Source organism: Arachis hypogaea, chromosome 16 (assembly GCF_003086295.3).
Source record: "Arachis hypogaea cultivar Tifrunner chromosome 16, arahy.Tifrunner.gnm2.J5K5, whole genome shotgun sequence".
Lineage (NCBI taxonomy): Eukaryota > Viridiplantae > Streptophyta > Magnoliopsida > Fabales > Fabaceae > Arachis > Arachis hypogaea.
Genome location: NC_092051.1, coordinates 19734895 through 19755077, shown reverse-complemented (window position 1 = coordinate 19755077; position 20183 = coordinate 19734895). Strand labels below are relative to the sequence as shown.

The window sequence follows — 20183 nt, the reverse complement described above, 5'->3', positions numbered from 1 at the left end:
GAGTTGGCTGCTATTGGAATGATTGCTGGATAATTCTGTATTAGCTGTAGAACTGGTTAATTGAGTTTGGATTAAGAATTTAATGAAAGGTTGGGATGCTTGCCTTGCTTGATTGGTTTATGAATTGATTAAGAATGTTTAGTTGGATCTTATGCTTGGTTTGAAGTTATTATGATGATGGTTAGATTGTGGCTATTTTCTGAATATTGAGACTGATTGTTTGCTAGAAGTTTGGGTTAAATTGGTGAGGTTACTTTGATTTAAAATTTGATGGATTAAGAACTCTGTTGTTCAATTGTTGTTGAGAACATGGTCAATGAGTGTTGTGATTGATGAAACTCGTAAGGGTGATAAAGCCCAAGCTTTAGGAGAGGTGTTATCGAAATTTTTATAAATTTGGATTAAACTGAATAATAAAAAAAATAAAATTGGTTGTTACCCCCTAAAGTCTAGAGACTTTGCTATGGAGTTTAATTTAATAAATCTTAATTCAAGGTGATTTAAGTGAAATTGAATAATAAGTTTGACTCATTTGACTTGGGTTGATTTAGAAAAAGATTTATGCTTTGGTCCTTGAGGAAAAGTTCTGAAAGTTTTTAATGGTTTTCAAAAAGTAATTGAAGTTAAAAGTTTAAAGTTGAAATGGTTATTGAAGTTAGTTCGAGGTTTTTGGTTAAAGAAAAATGAGGGTTTAATTTGTTTTTCCAAAGAATGATTTCGGAAAAGGGCTATTTCTGAATACGTTAAGTTCTTGGTATGCTGTTAGTGAATTGTGTTTTGAAATGGAAACCGGAGTTATTTTCATAAATACAAGGGGCTTTATCTTGAAGTTATTTTTTGGAGAATTTTGACAAAGGAATCATGTTTTAAATTTGATTTCATATGAAAGGAATTATGTTTTGAAGTTAGTTTCATAAAGAAAAGATATTTGAACGTGATTGGCAAGGGTGGTGGTTAAATCTCACTTGCGTGTTGAAAAGTGTGACATGGCACGTAATCCCTCTAATGGTGACTGGGCTAATAATTCTTCTAATAGTAACAGAGCACGTAATCCTTCTAATGGTGATAGGGCACATAATCTCTCTATTGGTGACAGGGCACGTAATCCCTCTAACGGTGACAAGACACATAATCCCTCTAATGGTAACATGGCACTCTCCCTCTAATGGTCAACTGATGTGTTGAGATTTTAGTGCACAAAAGAGAGACAATATTTGGGTTAGCTACGGACATGTCGGATTTGGCTCTATAGGATAGACATGCATCATGTTGCATTTGTTTGCTTTGTTTGGGTGTGCTTAAGTGTTTTGGTTTGCCTATCTGATGAATTATGTTTAACTAGTAACTATGATACTTGCTGTAACTGTTCTTTAAATGTGTTTGCCATGTATTTGTTTGTGCTTGTGATTGATTTCTGTTTTGAGTATTTGGTGGTGAATTGATGATAGCGGTGATGGATTTTGTTGGGCCGGATGCCGAGATAGGTTTGTCTTTGGGCCGGAGGCCATGATTGGTTGGATCAGTGGTAAGTTTTGGTTCAAATGGTTTCTTAGTAAGTGGAAAAATGTATGAAATGTTATTTTGCGTAAAATTTTTATAAGAATAATATGAGTTTTATATTTGAATAATGAACTGATGATCACTGCGTTTGAAATTAGTTTTATTTAAAATATCTTCTTATGACAATTCTTAAAAACTCCTCTACTGAGAACCAGCGAGGACGATGTTCTCACCCCCTACAGACTTCTCTTTTCAGGACGGACGAGGAAACTTGCGGAGTTTTTGCTAAGTTCTTAGATATGCTAATTCTGTATGCATACATATGTTATAGATTCTCCTCACCTATATTATTATATTCTTGTAAGAAGGATATGAGTCGTGACTGTAATGACATGTATGTATATAATAGTTGTAAGTTGCTTGAGTAAGAAGTTTTGTACATATGTATATGCTTGTTCGTTTTTCAAGAAAAAGTATTTTCCGTTTTTTTTTCAAAGAAGACAGCGATATGGTTTCAAGTCAAAGGCTCCTATTTTATTATTAAGTATATGAAGTCGTCATAATACTTCTCACTATGAGAGTGGTGCAATCGGAAACGTAACATTCTGATAGTAAGGGTGTTACATCGGTAGTACTAAACAGTCATCCTTATCAATATTTTTAGTCTTATAAGTCTTAATAATCCCAGTAAATCTCAATTCTCTCAACAAGTCTCCATAGTCTCAACAAGTCTCAATAGTATCAACCACAAACAAAATATACAAGTCAATCATAACAAGGACAATTAGTTCAAGTAATGCAAGTAGCAGATAGATGAATAAGTAGGCAAATCAAATAATTATGCATACCCAAACAATTACAAACGAATGCACATGATGTATGTCTGTTCTATTGGCCATGAGCTTACGTGTCGATTAAACTGCCAGAACCCGACACACCCGGTAGCTAACCCGGATATCGTCTTTCGATTGCACATCCCCAGGAAGAACATAAACAAAGGAAAGTGCCTTTCCAACTTCTCTTGGAGGAATTACGAAGGAGTCTGCCTTTTCACATCGAAGGAGTGTGTTTTTCCACCTTGCAACTAGAGAGAGATGTATGAGAATCAATACGAAGAAGAGCATCTTTTCACCTTCCCTTAACTCAGGGGGGTTAATACGAAGGAGTGTGTATTTCCACCTTTTCCACATCCACATCACAACAAGAGAGGAAATCATTCATCCTCAACTTGTCTATCCGTGAATGGGATGAAACCACCGTCCTCACAACATCAATCATAATCACATCATAAGAGAGGGAATTATTCACTTCAACTTGTCTATCACAGCAAGAGAGGGGATCCTTCATCCTCAACTTGCCTAATCGTGAGCAGGACAACGCCACCGTTCTCACCGTGGGCGAGACAAAACCACCATTTCCACAAGGACACTGCAATCACGAAAGTGGGATACCACCACCATCCTTGCCTGATGCCAGTGCCAAACCAATACGCAAGCGGGACGAAACTCACGACCTTGCCATAACAAGTATTTAGTTAACATCCATGAACAAGCGGGATAAGACCACCGACCTTGTCCGAAACAAATATCACATCAGTATTCAAGCGGGATAACACTCAGACCTTGCCACTTCAGTCATTTAGACCCAACTCTCTATTAAGTAATAAATTTTATTTTTTCGTGAACGGAATAACACCACCAACCTCACCGTGGGCCTTACAAAACCACCATCCTCGCATAGTAGTTCACGCTCTTAGCAAGCGAGATGATACCATCGTCCTTATTCAAAACAATTATCAAATCAACACGCAAGTGGGATAACACTCAAACCTTGTCACACAAGCGAGATTTAAAATTGGAAGTGAATTGTGTCCCTCGACTAATTTAAAACTAGTGATTTAAAATCGCATACGTATTAATAATAATAACAAAAAGATCAATTTTTATTTTTTTAAATTGGTCCAAATAAAATTATTAATTTTTTATTATTTTAAAAAATTATATTTTTATATTTACAAATTTTATTTTTAAATCGACTATTTAATTAATCAACAAGTAGAATAATATGAGTGCGTAATATTATAGTTAAATTATTAAATAATATACATATCTCAAATACGCTAATATTAAACATATTGTACCTATATCTCAAGTACTAGGTACCCGTTATATGCACAATTTTACAGTTGTGCTATATTCGAGTTGTGATGTATTCAATTTTTGTTAAATCAGAAGTATCCAGATAAATGTCTAATGTGCTTTAAGTCACTATATTCAAAATGCTTAAAATTGTATATATCAATAAATATTATGTATATTACAAATTTTAATAAATAATATATTTAATTTATGTAAATAAAAAATCCAATCTTAACCGTGTTTTTAATTTAATGACTAAGATTGTAAATTCCTATTTCTCACGATAAACATCTTTTTCATACGAGTCAATTCCTTATTGTACATATATAGTTAGAAGTTGACGTGGGGTAACGGCGTTAAAATAAAATAAAGTGGAATATTCACGTTGACTTTGGTGCTTATCTCTTTCACGGTCAATTACCCAATTCCTTATTGCGGTGTAGTTGCAACTTGCATACTTGCAATGTAACCAAACACAAAAAATGCCAGAAAACTGAAGTTAGTGTAGTAACCAAAACTCCAAAAGGTGAATGAGACAAAACATTGCTTAAATTTTTAAAAGAAAGTTTAGTGTCCCATCACCTGTTAAAGATAGAGCTAATTAAGTTAAGTTTTATTGGTATGTTGTTACAACAAACTTGGGGATTATTTCAGGCGTTGAAACCTCGCTGTCATGTTAATTAACGGCGTCAAGGAATTCACACGTATAGTTAGTTATATCTATATATAAACAAAGAGCAACGCAGGAATAGGAACAGGAATTAGAAAAGAATTAAAAGGAAAAGAAGACTAAAAAGAGAGTCTCCCCTAAAGTAAAGGAATATCTCAAACTTAAAAATTTTCCATTTCGCAACAACAAACAAGGAACGAACAGCGCTCAACTCCTTTGAGATCCTGTCTTGTCTGATCGCAACCCATTCCGCTGTTACCGTACGTTCTCTTTCCTCAACTAATGCATGTATTCCCCTTTTTTTTTTGGTGTTGTTATTAATTAATTAATTAATTAATCAATTAATTTCCTTTCTAAATCAATCTGTATGCATGTTAATGAATGATTCTGCAATTTGTCCCACTTAATATAATGAATCAACACTAATTGAGATGAATACTTCTTTTCATTTTTGTTTCAAAAATTTCAGGCTACTTGCTAACAATGCTCAAAATGACATAAACACTTCTTCTGGTAATGACATCATGATGTTTATAATTACATTTTTTTTTTGAAATTCAGTGAAGCTAATTTGATGTGAATTCAATATTTGAGAGTCGTTACATGATAATTTAGTCAAACCTATCAAATTATTTATCGACTCTCACAGCTATATCGACTTCTACATGAAGTTAACTTGAGTTTCCATATTTTTTTTATTGTGTTTTTCATGTAATTTGCATCTTGGAGGTGGTGGAATTTCTTAATTATTGTATCATGCAGTGTTATGGGGCGGGAAGTTGCAGGCGTACATATGGTAGGCAAGAAGCCGAATGGTTTGGAAGCTTCAGATGGAAATTTAAGTGATAACAGTAGTGTGAAGGTTTCTCCCAATATTGCAGCAATGGATCATGAGAAAAATGAATCTTACGAATCTCTTTCATTTAGTGAGAAGAAGAAGCTTTTCGCTGCTAAAGCCACTATGTTAAGAACTGAATCTTTCAAGGAGAAGAACGAGAAGTTCGACGACAATAATAAAGCAGCATTTCATGAGAAGAAGGAATTTTTCAAAGCTAAAGCGACTATGGCAAGGACTGAATCCTTCAAGGAGAAGAACGAGAGATTCGATGACAATAATAAAGCAGCATTCCATGAAAAGAAGGATTTTTTCAATGCTAAAATCGCTAATTCAAAATCGTTGTCGCCTAAAGAAAAAGACGAGAAATTTGAAGCGCCAAAGAGTGGAGATGATAACAAATCAGCGTTTTCTGAGAAGAAAGATGTTTTTAATGCCAAGATTATTGCTACTACTGAATCGCCCAAAGTGAAGAATGAAAAATCCGAAGTACAAAAGATGGGAGATGATAATAAATCAGCATTTTATGAGAAGAAAGAATTTTTCAATGCTAAAACTGCTACCTCAAAAACCGAATCGCCAAAAGAGAAGAACGAAAAATTTGAAGTGCAGAAGACGGGGGAAGATGATAACAACCCAGCATTTCACGAGAAGAAAGATTTTTTCAATGCTAAAATCTCTACTTTAAAGACGGAATCGCCTAAAGAAAAGAACGAGAAATCCGAAGTGAAGAAGATAGTCGATGATGATAACGCAACAGCATTTCATGAGAAGAAAGATTTTTTCAATGCTAAAATCGCTACTGTAAAGACGGAATCGCCCAAAGAGAAGAACGAGAAATCCGAAGTGAAGAAGATAGTCGATGATGATAATGCAACAGCATTTCATGAGAAAAAAGATTTTTTCAATGCTAAAATGGCTACCGTAAAGACTGAATCACCTAAAGAAAAGAACGAGAAATCCGAAGCGAAGAAGATAGTCGATGATGATAACGCAACAGCATTCCATGAGAAGAAAGATTTTTTCAATGCTAAAATCGCTACTGTAAAGACTGAATCGCCTAAAGAAAAGAACGAGAAAACCGAAGTAAAGAAGATAGTTGATGATGATAATGCAGCTGCAATTCTTGAGAAGAAAGATTTTTTCAATGCTCAAATCACTAACTTGAAGACCGAATCTCCGAAAGATAAAATTGAGAAACCTGAGGTACAAAAAACCGGTGATGATAACAACATTGCAGCATTTCATGAGCAGAAGGATTTTTCCAATGTTAAAGTTGCTAACTTAAAGATTGAATCACCCAGAGACAAGAGCCAGAAATCTGAAATACAGAAACAGATAAGTTCTTCTGTTCCACAACCATCTGAGCAAACCACTGAAAGGCATGTCACACATACACAAACTATTGACTTGTCGCCAAATGGACACCACTTGTCGCCAAAAGCTAACGATTTAAACTTCTTGTCCCCAAAAATTTCTATTATAGACTCACCTAATTCATCAAAAAATTCACAGGTATTATTTCATTTCTTTCAATAAAGAATTTCATGTGATTTGAAAACTGATTTAATTATGCAAAATGGACCATAAATATTTGTGTGCTTAAAAAATTATAATATTAGAGAACATTACATGATAAGTATACTGAGACTAATATATCCGGAAACATTTCCCCATTTGTTGTGTCTTTTGGTTTTCAGCCAAACTCACCTTTTTCATCAAAGAAGGCATTTCTACGTGATGGAAAGAAACACCGTGATGATGAGGATAGTTCATCTTCTACATCACCGTATCCTTAAAATTATGAACAATTTTCTTTTCATGGTTATTTTTTAAATGATAAGAGGAATTTTAGGTATATTAATGGATTTGAATCAGAAAAGCTACCTCATGATTTGTTCTTTAACTAAGCATAATTAGTAACAGTGTGAAATCTACCGGATCTATGCGCACATTTAGATCAAAGGTAACCGTAGGCACAGCCCCTACATTTAAATGCCCAGAGCGTGCAGAGAAACGGAGGGAGGTAATGTCTTGCTTAACAATTAATCTCACTCTAATTACGTGATCTGTGTTCTTAATTAATCATCATGTGTTTGATTTATGCGCCCAGTTTTATCAGAAGTTAGAGGAGAGACAACGAGCTCGTGAAGAAGAAAGAAAGCAGTACGAGGCAAGGAAAAAGGCAAGTTATTCATTTAATTTGGGTCACTTAATTAATCCACAGTTAACTTTGATGCTAATCTAATATCTAATTAATTAATATGATAATAATAGGAAGAGGAAGAGGCAGCTTTAAAGGAGTTGAGAAAGAAGTTGGTGATCAGAGCGAAACCAGTACCAAGCTTCTATTATGAGAACCCTCCCCCTAAGCGTGAACTTAAGAAGGTACTCTCTGTTTCACCATGCTTTCGTACAAATTTGTTTTTGGCAACATTAGGTGTTTTTGTATATTTTAAATGTTACAAATGTTTTTGAAAGATGTTTTTAAAATTAATTTATATTTATTAAAATAAAAAATTCAATATAATTTTATGAATTAAAAAATAATTAACTTTATTTTTAATTAATTATTAATGTTAAATTATATTTATGTTAAAATTCTTTTTTATTTTATATTTATTATAATTATTTTAAATTTTAAAATATTTTGTTAAATATATTATTATTATTTTTTATTAAAAATTATTTTTAATTTAATTTATCAAAATAAATATTATAATTTTTAAAAAAATAAATATTATCACTCTTATTTTGATAATACCACTTTATTTTTTATAGATTCATACACACATACAATACAAAAAAATCATTTGTGGAATGACATTATAAAAAATGTGAGTGACATGATCATTTTGGTTTAAAATATTATCGTTCAAAAGTCACAAGCTACGTACTTATAAAAAATAAGATTGCTACTCAAATAAAGTTGTTCTTTTAGGAGAATGATGGATGAAAATTATTAAATAATTTAACGTATTTAATTAAATTATTATTTAATAATTATCAATTATTATCTTTATATGCAATAAACAACTTGAATAATCAAAAAAAAGAAAAAGAAAATGCTAAAGCCTAAAAATTGAAAGGATCAGTATAATTTATTATGAAGAGTGTTAGAAGACAAGTAGATTTTGTGATTTGTAACCATTAATTAGTTATTATTAATGTTTTTAATATATGAGATATAGGATTACTCACTTTTCTTTTGGTGGTTAAGGATTAAATTTTAATAAAAGTGTTGGTCACCTAAATTTTTTTTATTTATTTTTTATTAACAATAAAATATAGACTAAAAATATAAAATTATGCTACATATACACTAAAATCAGTCACCAAAGTTAGCTATTAGTATAAAATACATACTGGAATACAAATACACGTTGAAAATAAATTAAATCACATATATATATTTATACACAAATACATTGATAATTGATTTTATTGGCTGATTTTAGTGTACAAATAACATTTTTGAAAAATATATTATTAGACTAAATAAAAAATACAAAAATGATGACTAAAGATATTAGTAAAAAAAATAAAGAAAAATGTTATTTGTACACCAAAATTAACCACTAAAATCAGCTACCAATGTACTTGTGTATAAATACATGTATGATTTAATTTATTTTCAATTTGTATTTGTATTCCAACATATATTTTATACCGGTGGCTGACTTTAGTGGCTAATTTTGATGTATGGTGGCTAATTTTGATGTACACGTGCGTGACTCAAAAATAAATTCGGTTAGACTTTGAACTTTTGTCGCCAAAACATCTCTTTAATTCCTTTGGTTTGATGCATGGCAGTCACCCCTGACTCGGCCAAAGTCACCAAACCTGACCAAAGTGTCAAGGAGACGGAGCTGCGGTGATGCTTTAACTGCACATCCAGAAATTTGTTCACGTGCAACGCGTAGCATTGGTAGTAAGAGACCCATCACCAGACACAACAGCAATGACGCTGCTTCCAAAATTAACTACTAATTAAGCTCGACACATTATGGGTTCCACAAATTCATACACAGATGGGGAGAGATTCTCTGACGTTCTTCGTTTTTGAAGTGCATATGATGTTTTGTAAGTAAAAAATTTGGATAAATCACGTTATCTGAATCCATATGAAATATGTTCCCATTTTGTAGGATGTGATGTCCATTGTGTCTATTCCATTAAGATTAAGTGATACTAGATGTATCTTTGTTTGTAACATGGGTTTGTATTTATTTATTCTTTCAATCATTAATGTGGTTCTGTGGACACTTGTTTTGTCCCAAAAATGAAACCAGCAACATTCAAAGTCCTAAGCAAGTTGGTTTTTGCTGCAAGTTTTAAAATATGGAATGGGTTGAGTTTTCGCCATTTTTTTATTTTATTATATTTGAATTAGGAAAAGTATAGGTGAACAATAATTTTAGTGAATAATATGAATAATGGGGTTACAAATATAAATTACTCATAAATTTAATTAATGATGTAATTAATTTAATTATAATAATAATCATTTTTCAAAATTTTAAAAATCAGATTTTTGAGTAGGGAACAGTTACACGTTTTCTATCATCTCACACCATATCTCTTCCCTCTCTCGGTGGATCTTCCCAACAACGAAGCCAGCCTTCCCCGCCCACCCATGACCGACGCTGCCTCCCCCTGTGCCAACGTCCGGCCAGCCCCCTCCCCCAGCGGAAAAATTTTTTTTTACCACACCCCACAACCCACGCACCGTGCAGCCTCCCGTAGGTCTCCGCGATCACGCACTGTGCAGCCCCTGCAGCCCAAGGCCTCCACCATTGCAGCCTCGTCGTCATCGACTGATCCGGTGTAATACACGGGAGAGTTGTGGCTCCCGTTTCATATGTACGTGACCTCTCACAGCCATTTTAATGGAGAACAATTCCGTTGAACCGAGTTATCTCACGTCAGATTCTTTCACCGGCGACATTACCACGCATTCAATCGACAACCTGCTCAATTTGTTCAACGGAGAAAGTGAACAGTTGGACAAGGTAAACAATGTATCTTGTTTCTTTCAGACGTATGTTTATTTTCATATAAATTAGATGGTTATTAAAAGATCAACACTCTTAATTCATGATGATATTTTGTTACAAAAGAAACAATTTGGATGGTGTTCTTGTCCGTCCATGTAGTAATTAGTTAAAGTGTAATATATAAGTGGATGATCCCGTAAAAAAATTAGTTTCAATTTTTCTACTTAAAAAGAAAAAAGAATTACATTTTTAGAATGGTGGAATGTCATTATACAATGTACTGGTTAGTTGTTACTACTTACTAGCTACAGATTGGGTTCTTATTAGGTTTTTATAACTAGTTACAATGAACCATGGTTCAAGTTCTAAAGAAGATGAAGATGGAAATTTATTTACTGGAGATGATAAATTGTTACATTACCTTTTTAATAGGTTATCCTGAGATGTTTTGAATATATGTATAGTGTTAAATGAGAAAATTTTGGCTATGGTTGCGACTAAAATGGTAAGAATCCCCATCTGTATGCTATCATACCATGCATGCACTAACAAATGTGGATAAATATGTAAGAAAATTATAGGAGCTAATAACGAGACTTTTCACATCATAGTAGAAGACTCTCTTTTAGTTTGTGTAGTGATATTTTATACGTGGTGGATTTATGCATTTTCTATATAAATAATTAATATAAAACTAACTGGTTAGGTGCCACTTTGTATGAGTATAGTCTCATTATTCTGATTTCGTTTAATTCATGTATATTAATAAATTTTAAGATCATATTTTTGGATATAGTATTAATAAAATCTATTTAGTTGATATTTTATTATAGTATCTATTTACGTTGTGTATGTTTGATTGTAGGTCATAGAATGTACGAAAATTACTGAGTTGGGATGTGATGACACGAAACTTGTTGATGAGGTTCGGACTCTATTTTATTGTTGTTTTTTCGTTAACCGCATGTTTGAATTGACCATTAATCGTCGTGTTCATCAAATGATTTCTATTTTGAACTGATTCGCAGTTATCGGATCATAGTTGCCTTGCTGAAGAAATTTTGACAGGATGACAAAGCAACCGATCAACCAATCTATCCATTGCAATCGGGAGGGTTTCCAGGGGTCTCGTGTCAAAGTACCCACACGAAAGAACACAATTGCAGCTGTGGAGTGCAGAGCAAGAATATATGCAAAGTTTGACAGGGAAAAGCATAATTGGGTCTTGTTGAAGGTTGAACTAAATCACTCGCACCCGTGTTCAACTAAGAAGGCAGTGCACTACCACAAGAACAGGGAGTTAACAATGCATGCGAAGTGCATCATTGAGGTTAATGATGAGGCGGGCATTCAACCTAACAAGACCTTTCTAGCCTTAGCCAATGAAGTTGGTGGGCCTTCGAACTTGGGCTTCTCAGAGAAGGACGTCAGGAATTACATTTCATCAAGACTCCGATCCACAAATGTCAACGCGGATGTCAAGGAGATGCTGAATTACTTCATGCGAATGAAGGAGTTAAATCCGAACTATTTTTACGCAGTGAATGTAGATGACGATTATAAGCTTATGAGTGCAGTTTGGGTGGATGCAAGGTGTAAGGCGTCTTATGAATACTATGGAGACGTGGTCTCATTTGATACCACATATAGCACGAACCGGTAAAATGTATTTACATTCACGTTGTTTACTTATTTTATTATTTTTTATTAGTTTGATGTTTCTAAATATGGTTGTTCTTCCTTTAGGCATGGATTGCCGTTCGCTGCTTTCATTGGTGTGAACCACCATGGTAAGTCTACTTTGCTAGGCTGCGCTCTGTTAGGCAGCGAGGAAATCCCGAGTTTTGAGTAGGTGTTTACACAATGGCTGAAGTGCATGAGAATTGCACGGAAGGGCATCATCACAGACCAATGCAAGTCTATGTTTGGTGCAATTAAAAAGGTCCTGCCCAATACACGACACCGTTGGTGCATATGGCATATAACAAAAAAGATACAAAACAAGCTTGGAGGTTATGCTAGGTTCAAAGAGTTGAATGCTGAGTTGAATCACATTATATGGAACTCTCAGTCGGTTGAGGATTTCGAGGATTATTGGGCTGAGTTCATTGATGAGTTCAACTTACATCACAATAGATGGCTATCAAGTTTGTGTCTTTTTAGTAAAATCATGTGCTGGAAGTGCTTAGATGTTGTTGTGTTCTTATATTTTGTTATGAAAATATGTTCTTATGTATGGTTTTGTTTTTGATGGGTTTGTTTGATTTTTAGATTTGTTTGAGGACCGACACATGTGGGTGCCGATCTTTTTCAAGGGTCAATTATGGGCTTCCATGAGGAGTACGCAGAGGAGTGAGGGTATGCATTCATTCTTTGGTGGATTCTTAAATTGCAAGACTAGTTTGGTCCAGTTCGTCCACGAGTTCGACAATGTGCTAGGAATGAAGGAGCAAAAGGAACTGGAGGATGATGCTGCAGACTCGAGAGGTCTAATCCCATGTTCAACTAGATCAGCCATCGAGAGACGATTTCAAAAAGAGTACACCAACGAGATGTTTAGGGATGTCCAAACAGAGTTTGGCAAGAAGGCTGATTGCACTATTCGTGCCGTGGATGAATAGGGTAACTCGGCTTGGGTAAAGGTGGAAGAGAAAATACTAGTCTATGAGACGACCTGGTATGTTACGTACGACGTCCATTTTGACCGTTTGACTCACGCGGTTCGATGTGATTGCAACTTGTTCGAGAGTGCAGGTATATTATGTTGCCACTGTCTTGTAGTACTTTCATCTTACAAAGTGAATGAGGTGCCTTCCTGCTATGTTCTACCTCGTTGGAGCAAGAACATAAAGCGCAAGCACACCTACATTAAGAGTAGCCACGATGTTAGACGTTCAGATGAAAGCCACAACATATTCAGAGGGTTATGTGCATATTTCTACAACGTTGCGTAGGAATTCGTGGATTGTGACGATGAAGCAGACATGTTGCATGATGCTCTGGAGGATGCAAGGGCCAAGCTAGTAGATTACCGTGCCAGGATGCGGAATAAGACCGTCGCTAATGCACACAATAGCATCGCCACAGACACTTCAACCGTGTTGGGCACAGAGGACATTCAGGCCCCATCAAAGGTAACCACAAAGGGTCGTCCAAAAGGTAAAAGGCTAGGATATGAGTTGAATAAATCAATCAGAAAATCCATGTTGAGAAAGCGGAAGAGTTTAGGCAAGGTATGTATAGGAATTAAATTTAAACTTCACCTTTACTACGGTTTTTATTATGTCGATAGTGACTTGGTTTTGATTGAGTTTGTTTATTTTAGGATAATCGTGTAGAATCTACTGCAGATCAAGATTCGGAGGCTTCCACACAGCAGATTGCTAAGCAAGGAGTTGGTGGATTCATGTTGCTGTTAAACTCTTTCGACAATACCTAGAGTGTTTAGGATACAGTATCCATTATGTTATATTAGAGGTCCCTTTTGTTAGGTCTTACAACTCAATATGTATCTTTCATGGTTATTTTCTTTATTTGGGTTGTCTATGGTAAAAAAATTATGAAACTGGTATTTCCATGGCCTTATCTTCATGCTACTCATGTGGCCGGCGTGTTTATATTTTTGTGGATGTGGTTTGACTGGTTGTAGAATAATTTTTGGATAAATACATGCCGTTTTAATATGTATTTTTACCTATAATATAATTGGGATTTTGTGTGCGTTTAATTACGAGTGGCATGGCTTGGATTTTCGATTTACTATGGTAATTGATGGTTATTTTTTTGGTGTTTGGATGGTTACTTCTTATAGGATTAGCATGGTGTCTGTGATTGTTTAAATGTAGTATAACATGGATATTCCATTATATGTTGTGATTCAACATGTGTGTGGATGGATACTCTTAATACCTGTGTTGTTCCTTACTATTAGCTTTTAGGCAGCCTTAACTACATGGAAGAAAATCAAATGATTTGCAAAAGAAATAAACCATATAAATGGATTTTGCCAAGATAATTTAGTAACTCTGTTGTAACAAAACTCCAACCCATAGATACAAAAAGAAGCTAAGAAGAATTGAGTGTATGGTTTGAAAACTAAGTACAACTATTGCATTCTCCTTTTCCGGGTCTTACTCACAGGTAATTCTCCCACTCTTTTCATCAATGTCCTTGTGCTTGGTGCTGTGAAGGGTGATTTAACGACCTTTTTCTTGTTTCTTTGACGGTTGCGGCGAACACGTCTGTCATTTTGCTCCAACAAAGGTCGCACCGGCTGAATTGATTCATTGTGTGCTCCCATGACAATATCTAACATCAGCTCACGTCTTATTGACAGAAGCATTTCCTATGTAGTGTTTAAAATATCAGTACGTTGTTTAATGTATCAAATTAACATGAAATGGTAAAAACAAAGTAAACAGAGACCGACCGGTTAACTTACATCATTCCATTCATCTATGTTACAATCTTCAGTCCATGTCTCCATGAATTTAATGGCATAGATACCACAGTCCCAATTACATAATCAAGTAAAAACGATGCCATCAATAAAATAGCAATGCTAAAGCCACTGGCGAATGATTCATTTATTGGGTTTGTTGCTTTGTACTACTTACCCGTTTGGTTGCATGGGCACTTTGGCATATGCACACATTGGGTCGTTTGGACTTCGGTCATATGTCGGAATGGCCACTTTAGCCATGTCTTCAATTAGCCGTCCCTGTAAATCACACAGCAATATCTCTTCAGCATATGTTTTATGTGGTTCATGTATTCATGAATAATGCTTAAGGGAGTGTTTGATCTTACCGCATATGAATCTAGTTTCTTCCGTGCATCGTCATGTGCCTCATCATGAAGACTATCGATTACCACAATCCTTTTTCTTGCCACGTCAAATACATATAGCCACCAGTGTCCTCTTGAACACATCAGAATAAATCACTGTGACAACAATATCCGCATGGTGTACCATGCAGGACAAATAGATCAAATCCTACACAAGTGAAACAATCATCCCCATCTACGGGCACCAATAGGAGATACATCTCCCGTCCCAATCATGATGAATTCTATTCAACAAGTACTACTCAACAATTTGGTCAGGAAAACACATGAAGAATTGTCCTACATATGCAACAAACGCCTAGCAAAGTATGCAGAATAATTGACACGAATAAATACATTCTCGTCTAAATATGGTGTATCATGCAACACGTAAAATACACCAATGACTCACCCATTTTCTTTTTGCTGCATCCACTTTGTTAAAGAATCTGATATCCTCTCCAAAGTTTGGACCCAAGCCCTCATGCACCGAAACTGGCCCGTTATAGAACGATTTGAGGTTGTGCTGTTGTATGACTGTTTCCTGTTGTCAGAGGATTAGTCAGCTATAAAGTGTCGACAATAATTTGCAAAAAAAGTATATAATTCATACCAATATTCCCGGACAGACACACTAGAAATCACAATTAAATCTTACGGACTGTGCATCATTGAATGTGTAACACATCCATTAAATGATCTGCGGTGCAAAATTAAAAATCATGATATAAAGTGTATGAAGAACGCAATGAGTGAAACTAAAACATGGAAATTAAGCACTTACATTGCTATTGACCCAACCACATGCTTTCAATGTACATAGATCCTTCCTCAACAGCTGAAGATATGGCCTACTTTCGTAGGTTGCCAACAGCTCCTCTTCGTTGAGGGAAGAGTTCAGAATCCAACCTCGGACCATGTCTTCCTTATCCTCTCCTAACTTGACATCCTTAAGACTTGGATGTACTACTGTGATAGGGGGTGTGGTCGGTGGCTTCTCCAGCTGTGTCAAGCCAAGCGAAAAGCTAGGCCTTCCAGGACTCGGGATCTAGCACCGTGACTTCTTCGGCATCACGGTCTTCAGAGGTTCCATATCTAATGGCTTGGTGTATCTCTTCTGTTCAACTTTTAACAATATCTCATCCACTTCTGGACACTGCACGAAGTTCAAGTCAAACTCTCTACATCGAAAGCAACAAAGTAAGACAACACAGTTAGCACTCGGATTGAAATCACACGTAAATCAAGATACCGCCAATAATATCTACAACAGATGTTAACTGATAGAGCTTACTTGTAAAAATCATATTCAGTGGCTTTCACAAGTGCTGTGGAAGGTGTAACTGGATCAACTTGCTGCGCATCTGACTGTTTGGCATCCTGATTTAGCTGCTCGCCAGTCAGGTTCGAGCTGTCATCAAATAAACGGTGCTTTGGTCGAACATCTGGCACGTGTTTGTTGTCGTCGGAGTCAGAAACAACTGCAAGTCTCTCCTTGCACCTCTGGGCAACACGTGCTATACTGCTGCCTTTACTGGATTTGGGTCTGACGACGGGCAGCTTTCTTTGGGTGCCTATCTTGCTTTCCTGGGTATGGAATATCCACCAAGTTATCAAGTTTTAGAAAGAAACAACTGTGTTATAAAGTCGCATACAAATTGACGACCACAATACAAAATTCAATTCGTAAAAAGGCTATGTTTTTTCCTATAACAACCTACATATCACTAGGTCAACATCCAAGCCAAATACAATTAGAGTTGAACATCGAATACGTCTAACACAACACAAAACCATATTCGACATCAAACCCCAACAACATTAACAGGAGATCAGAGTAATTAATTCATGAAGCCAATAGATATCTACAAGAAGATGAACTCACCCCTAGTGCCGCTGTATGGCTTCCAAGAAGTTTTGATTCAAATGGCCTTGATGGCATTTTAGCTGATTTCTTATGGTCCTCATTTGTAATAGATGCCTCCTTGCATTCCTGTGTACATTCAGCGAGAATTTCATATAACAACTTCAATGAGTTCGACATACAAGGACACTGATGTGAAACCTATAAAACATCCAAATGCTATAGGAGCATGCCTCCCGTTGTGCAATTAAAAATAAACACTTCAAATTATCATATGATCTAACCACCTATGACTTTAATGTCGCACGTACTTTACATTTCAACAGAGACATTACCTTCTGAACCGCTCTAGTCCTGCATTCTCTCTTTCCGCTCTTTTTTAGAGGTAGATTCTGCACCCTTCTTCCTGGTTTGAAATTTTGGCTCCTCACGGACTTTTGCCCTCTTTTTGATGGGACCTTAACATCAAAAGGTCAACTAAGGTTACGAAACAATCATCCGAAATCCCGTGCTAGAAAATTCTGACTATTTTAGTAGGATTATAATATAACAAAGAATATATCATCCATCTTAGTACCTCATCAATGACATTGGTTGCCTTTTTTTCAAGTTCTGATGCAGTCCATGCAGTCAATCTGGCTCTGGTTCTCGACAGCGCTCTAGTGGACCATGCCTTAGCCGCTGAAAGTACAAGAGCTGGATGAAAAGATTGAACGGTTAATTCGTTCAGCATAACCGCAAGTAGGCTAAATAAGTAATTGAACAATTAAATTTACCATCAGGGCAAACATGCAGCCACCACAAGTTTCAAGCTTTTTATTTTGGTGTGTTTCAATCGCTTTTCCCAGCCACTTGAATGTCTTCTGTGCCCAGTTAAATTTGCTGGGATTTGAGACATCCAAAATTGGAGGTATGTGCCATAGAAAAATGGTTTGTTGGCTGGTTGGACAGAGGAATATCTTTAAGACCACCAATATGAAGTACCTTCTAAAATTCATCCTATCCGCTTCTGTGTCCATAGGGCAGGTATAAACGAAGTCGCATAGCTGAGTGGTTGTCTTCTTTTTAAATTGCTCTTTGATTTCCCGGTGAGCCGGATTCTTTTTTTCTATTTTTGGAATGTCAACACCTACATTTCAGAGTGAAACAAGCAAATATAATAAATTTAACGATAGCTAAGAGCAAAACCCACCGAACCATATATGACAACAAATTCACAAGTAAAAATAAGGAGCTTACCACTGGAGGGTATCCTTAACGCCCTCCCTATTAACTCAGCATTAACTCGGATGTTCCCGACATCCACTATAAGTGTGTCTGTCTCCACATCATAAGCCCTGGCCAGTTGAATCATTATCTTCTGCTTCACTGCCCAGTGAGGAATCTTCTTGACAAAGCCAAACCCAATAGCGTCAATCTCAGCTAGCTTCGCATCGGCATTAATTTCTTGCAAGTGGGTAATCATCCTGTTGATGTAGCATGGAGAACATCGCGTCTCCACTAATTTCTTTTAAGAAAGACAATACAAGTTATTAGAAATAATAGGAATCAATACTTCGTAATAACAAAACACTGCTTACCTTTTTCCCCATTTAAATGCTATTCAGCAACTGAAACTCAGAACAGGTTCTTGCCTGTCAGGAAACATTCAACCATAAGTCTTGATACCAACGACACATTATCATTTGACTATAATTGCAAATCTAACCAACAATCTGAAGCTCTGGACACACACATAATCATGTTTCTAGAAAGATTAACAAATAAATATGTTGCCATCAACAATTAAGCTGCCGTAGTAATGACTCCCATATTAATACATATGTAGGTTAGCCACCAGAAAAGACTTCTCCATTTAGGTATGATGTTTTATTACTAAATTGAACATCCATAGTGTATAGAGTTCAAAGTCAATCACATGAACCACACATAGATAAACAAAATAAATAAAAAAAATCAATCACCAAACTGCAACAAATTTCATACGATTCGCTTTAATCCAAGCATCCGTGCACCATGTGATATTACTAACTATGTTGTAATTTAAAAAAAAAAAACTGGAAATCAACAGCAAAACAACAGAATGTCGTGTGCAATACAAGTAAATAGGAAAAGAACCAAACAGCGGGCGTAGCAGGCTCCTTAGAAAGGAATGAGTAAAAAATGGCCTTCCGATTACAAAAGGAACCAATACAATTCCTAATAAAAATTGCTTAATAGGTACTAGAAATTATTAACACTAAAAATTGCTTTATAAATGCTTTAGATCATTTCAAAACCATAAATTTTTGACATTCATGTAGTATAATAGTCCGCTCGCATTATTTAGAAAATTTCACACGTATAAAAAATATTATTTCTATATAACTATGTATTATTCTTAAAATTTTAACACGAGTCTTTACAACATCCATGATCGAAAATAATAAAGTCATAAATATGTAGACATCAAACATTATGCAACTATAGTATTTACAACCAATTTAACTCATATCTAGTTAAGCCACCACTAAAAGCCATCCCTTTTTTGTATCCATCGTTTCTTACAAAATTGAACATCCGTAATTTACAGAAATTAAAAGTCAATCACATGAACCAGAAATCGATAAAGAAAAGAATTCTAAAATATCAAGCCCAAACTCCATCAAATTTCATACAGTTCGCTTTAGTCCAAGCATCTATGAACCATGTGATATTACTATCTTTATTGTAATTTCAAAAAAAAAAATGAAAATCAATAGCAGAACACCCACAGTCATGCGCAGTATGAGTACACAGGCAGATAATAAAAAATCAAGTAAAACAAGGTCCTTGGAAGCATAGCAGTCAAAATTGAACTTATGATGACGAAAGTCACCAAAATAAGTCATAATATAATTAGCTTAATAGGCTCTAGAGATTAGTAACAACAGAAATTGCTTACTAAATGCTGTAGATCATGTCACAACGCTCAACTTTAAACATTCATCTAGTATAATTTTACTGCTACAAGTATTAAAAAAATCAAATGGACCAATTAACTTATAAATTCAAGGTAACACACTATTTATTTCGATATGGTGTGTCAAAAGGACTATTCATACTGACTTACTCACTGTTTTTAAAGTCTAAAGCTGGTTTATTTAGAATGTTCCCAAATATTGATTGCGATGGTAGTCAAATATGCTGATCAACATGTAAATAGAGTCTTTACATGGTCAAACTCAATGCAAAAACTACTTTCATTTAGATCCTATCCAATCAAATGCATCAAATGCAAGTAGACATGTGAGAAAAAAGTAAAATACATTTTCAGCTAAGACTAGAAAAATGTAAATTGATTCCAAATTATACTTACAATTTTCTCCTTACA

At 35.2% G+C, this 20183-nt stretch overlaps 1 protein-coding gene across 2 annotated transcripts; it reads left to right on the top strand.

Annotated features, from left to right (window-relative positions):
- Window positions 1–4389: 4389 nt before the first annotated feature.
- On the top strand, window positions 4390–9508 carry LOC112759161 (uncharacterized). Of its 2 annotated transcripts, XM_025807984.3 has the most exons (8): window positions 4390–4568; window positions 4778–4821; window positions 5071–6658; window positions 6844–6932; window positions 7064–7169; window positions 7257–7328; window positions 7421–7531; window positions 8957–9508. In XM_025807984.3, exons 3-8 carry the CDS (start codon window positions 5075–5077, stop codon window positions 9131–9133), a joined length of 2139 nt encoding a protein of 712 aa, XP_025663769.2. In that variant the 5' UTR covers window positions 4390–4568; window positions 4778–4821; window positions 5071–5074; the 3' UTR covers window positions 9134–9508. The 2 variants fall into 2 exon arrangements, with proteins under 2 accessions (XP_025663769.2, XP_072076051.1); XM_072219950.1 differs by lacking the exon at window positions 4778–4821 and having other exon boundaries at window positions 4395–4568.
- The last annotated feature ends 10675 nt before the right edge of the window (window positions 9509–20183 follow it).

Bases quoted from the DNA above. Each gene is read 5' to 3' on its own strand.
- LOC112759161 (XM_025807984.3), top strand. From the start codon at position 5,075: ATGGGGCGGGAAGTTGCAGGCGTACATATGGTAGGCAAGAAGCCGAAT. The intron at 7,329-7,420 runs GCAAGTTATTCA...TGATAATAATAG, and splicing joins AGTACGAGGCAAGGAAAAAG to GAAGAGGAAGAGGCAGCTTT. The intron at 7,532-8,956 runs GTACTCTCTGTT...GATGCATGGCAG, and splicing joins CTAAGCGTGAACTTAAGAAG to TCACCCCTGACTCGGCCAAA.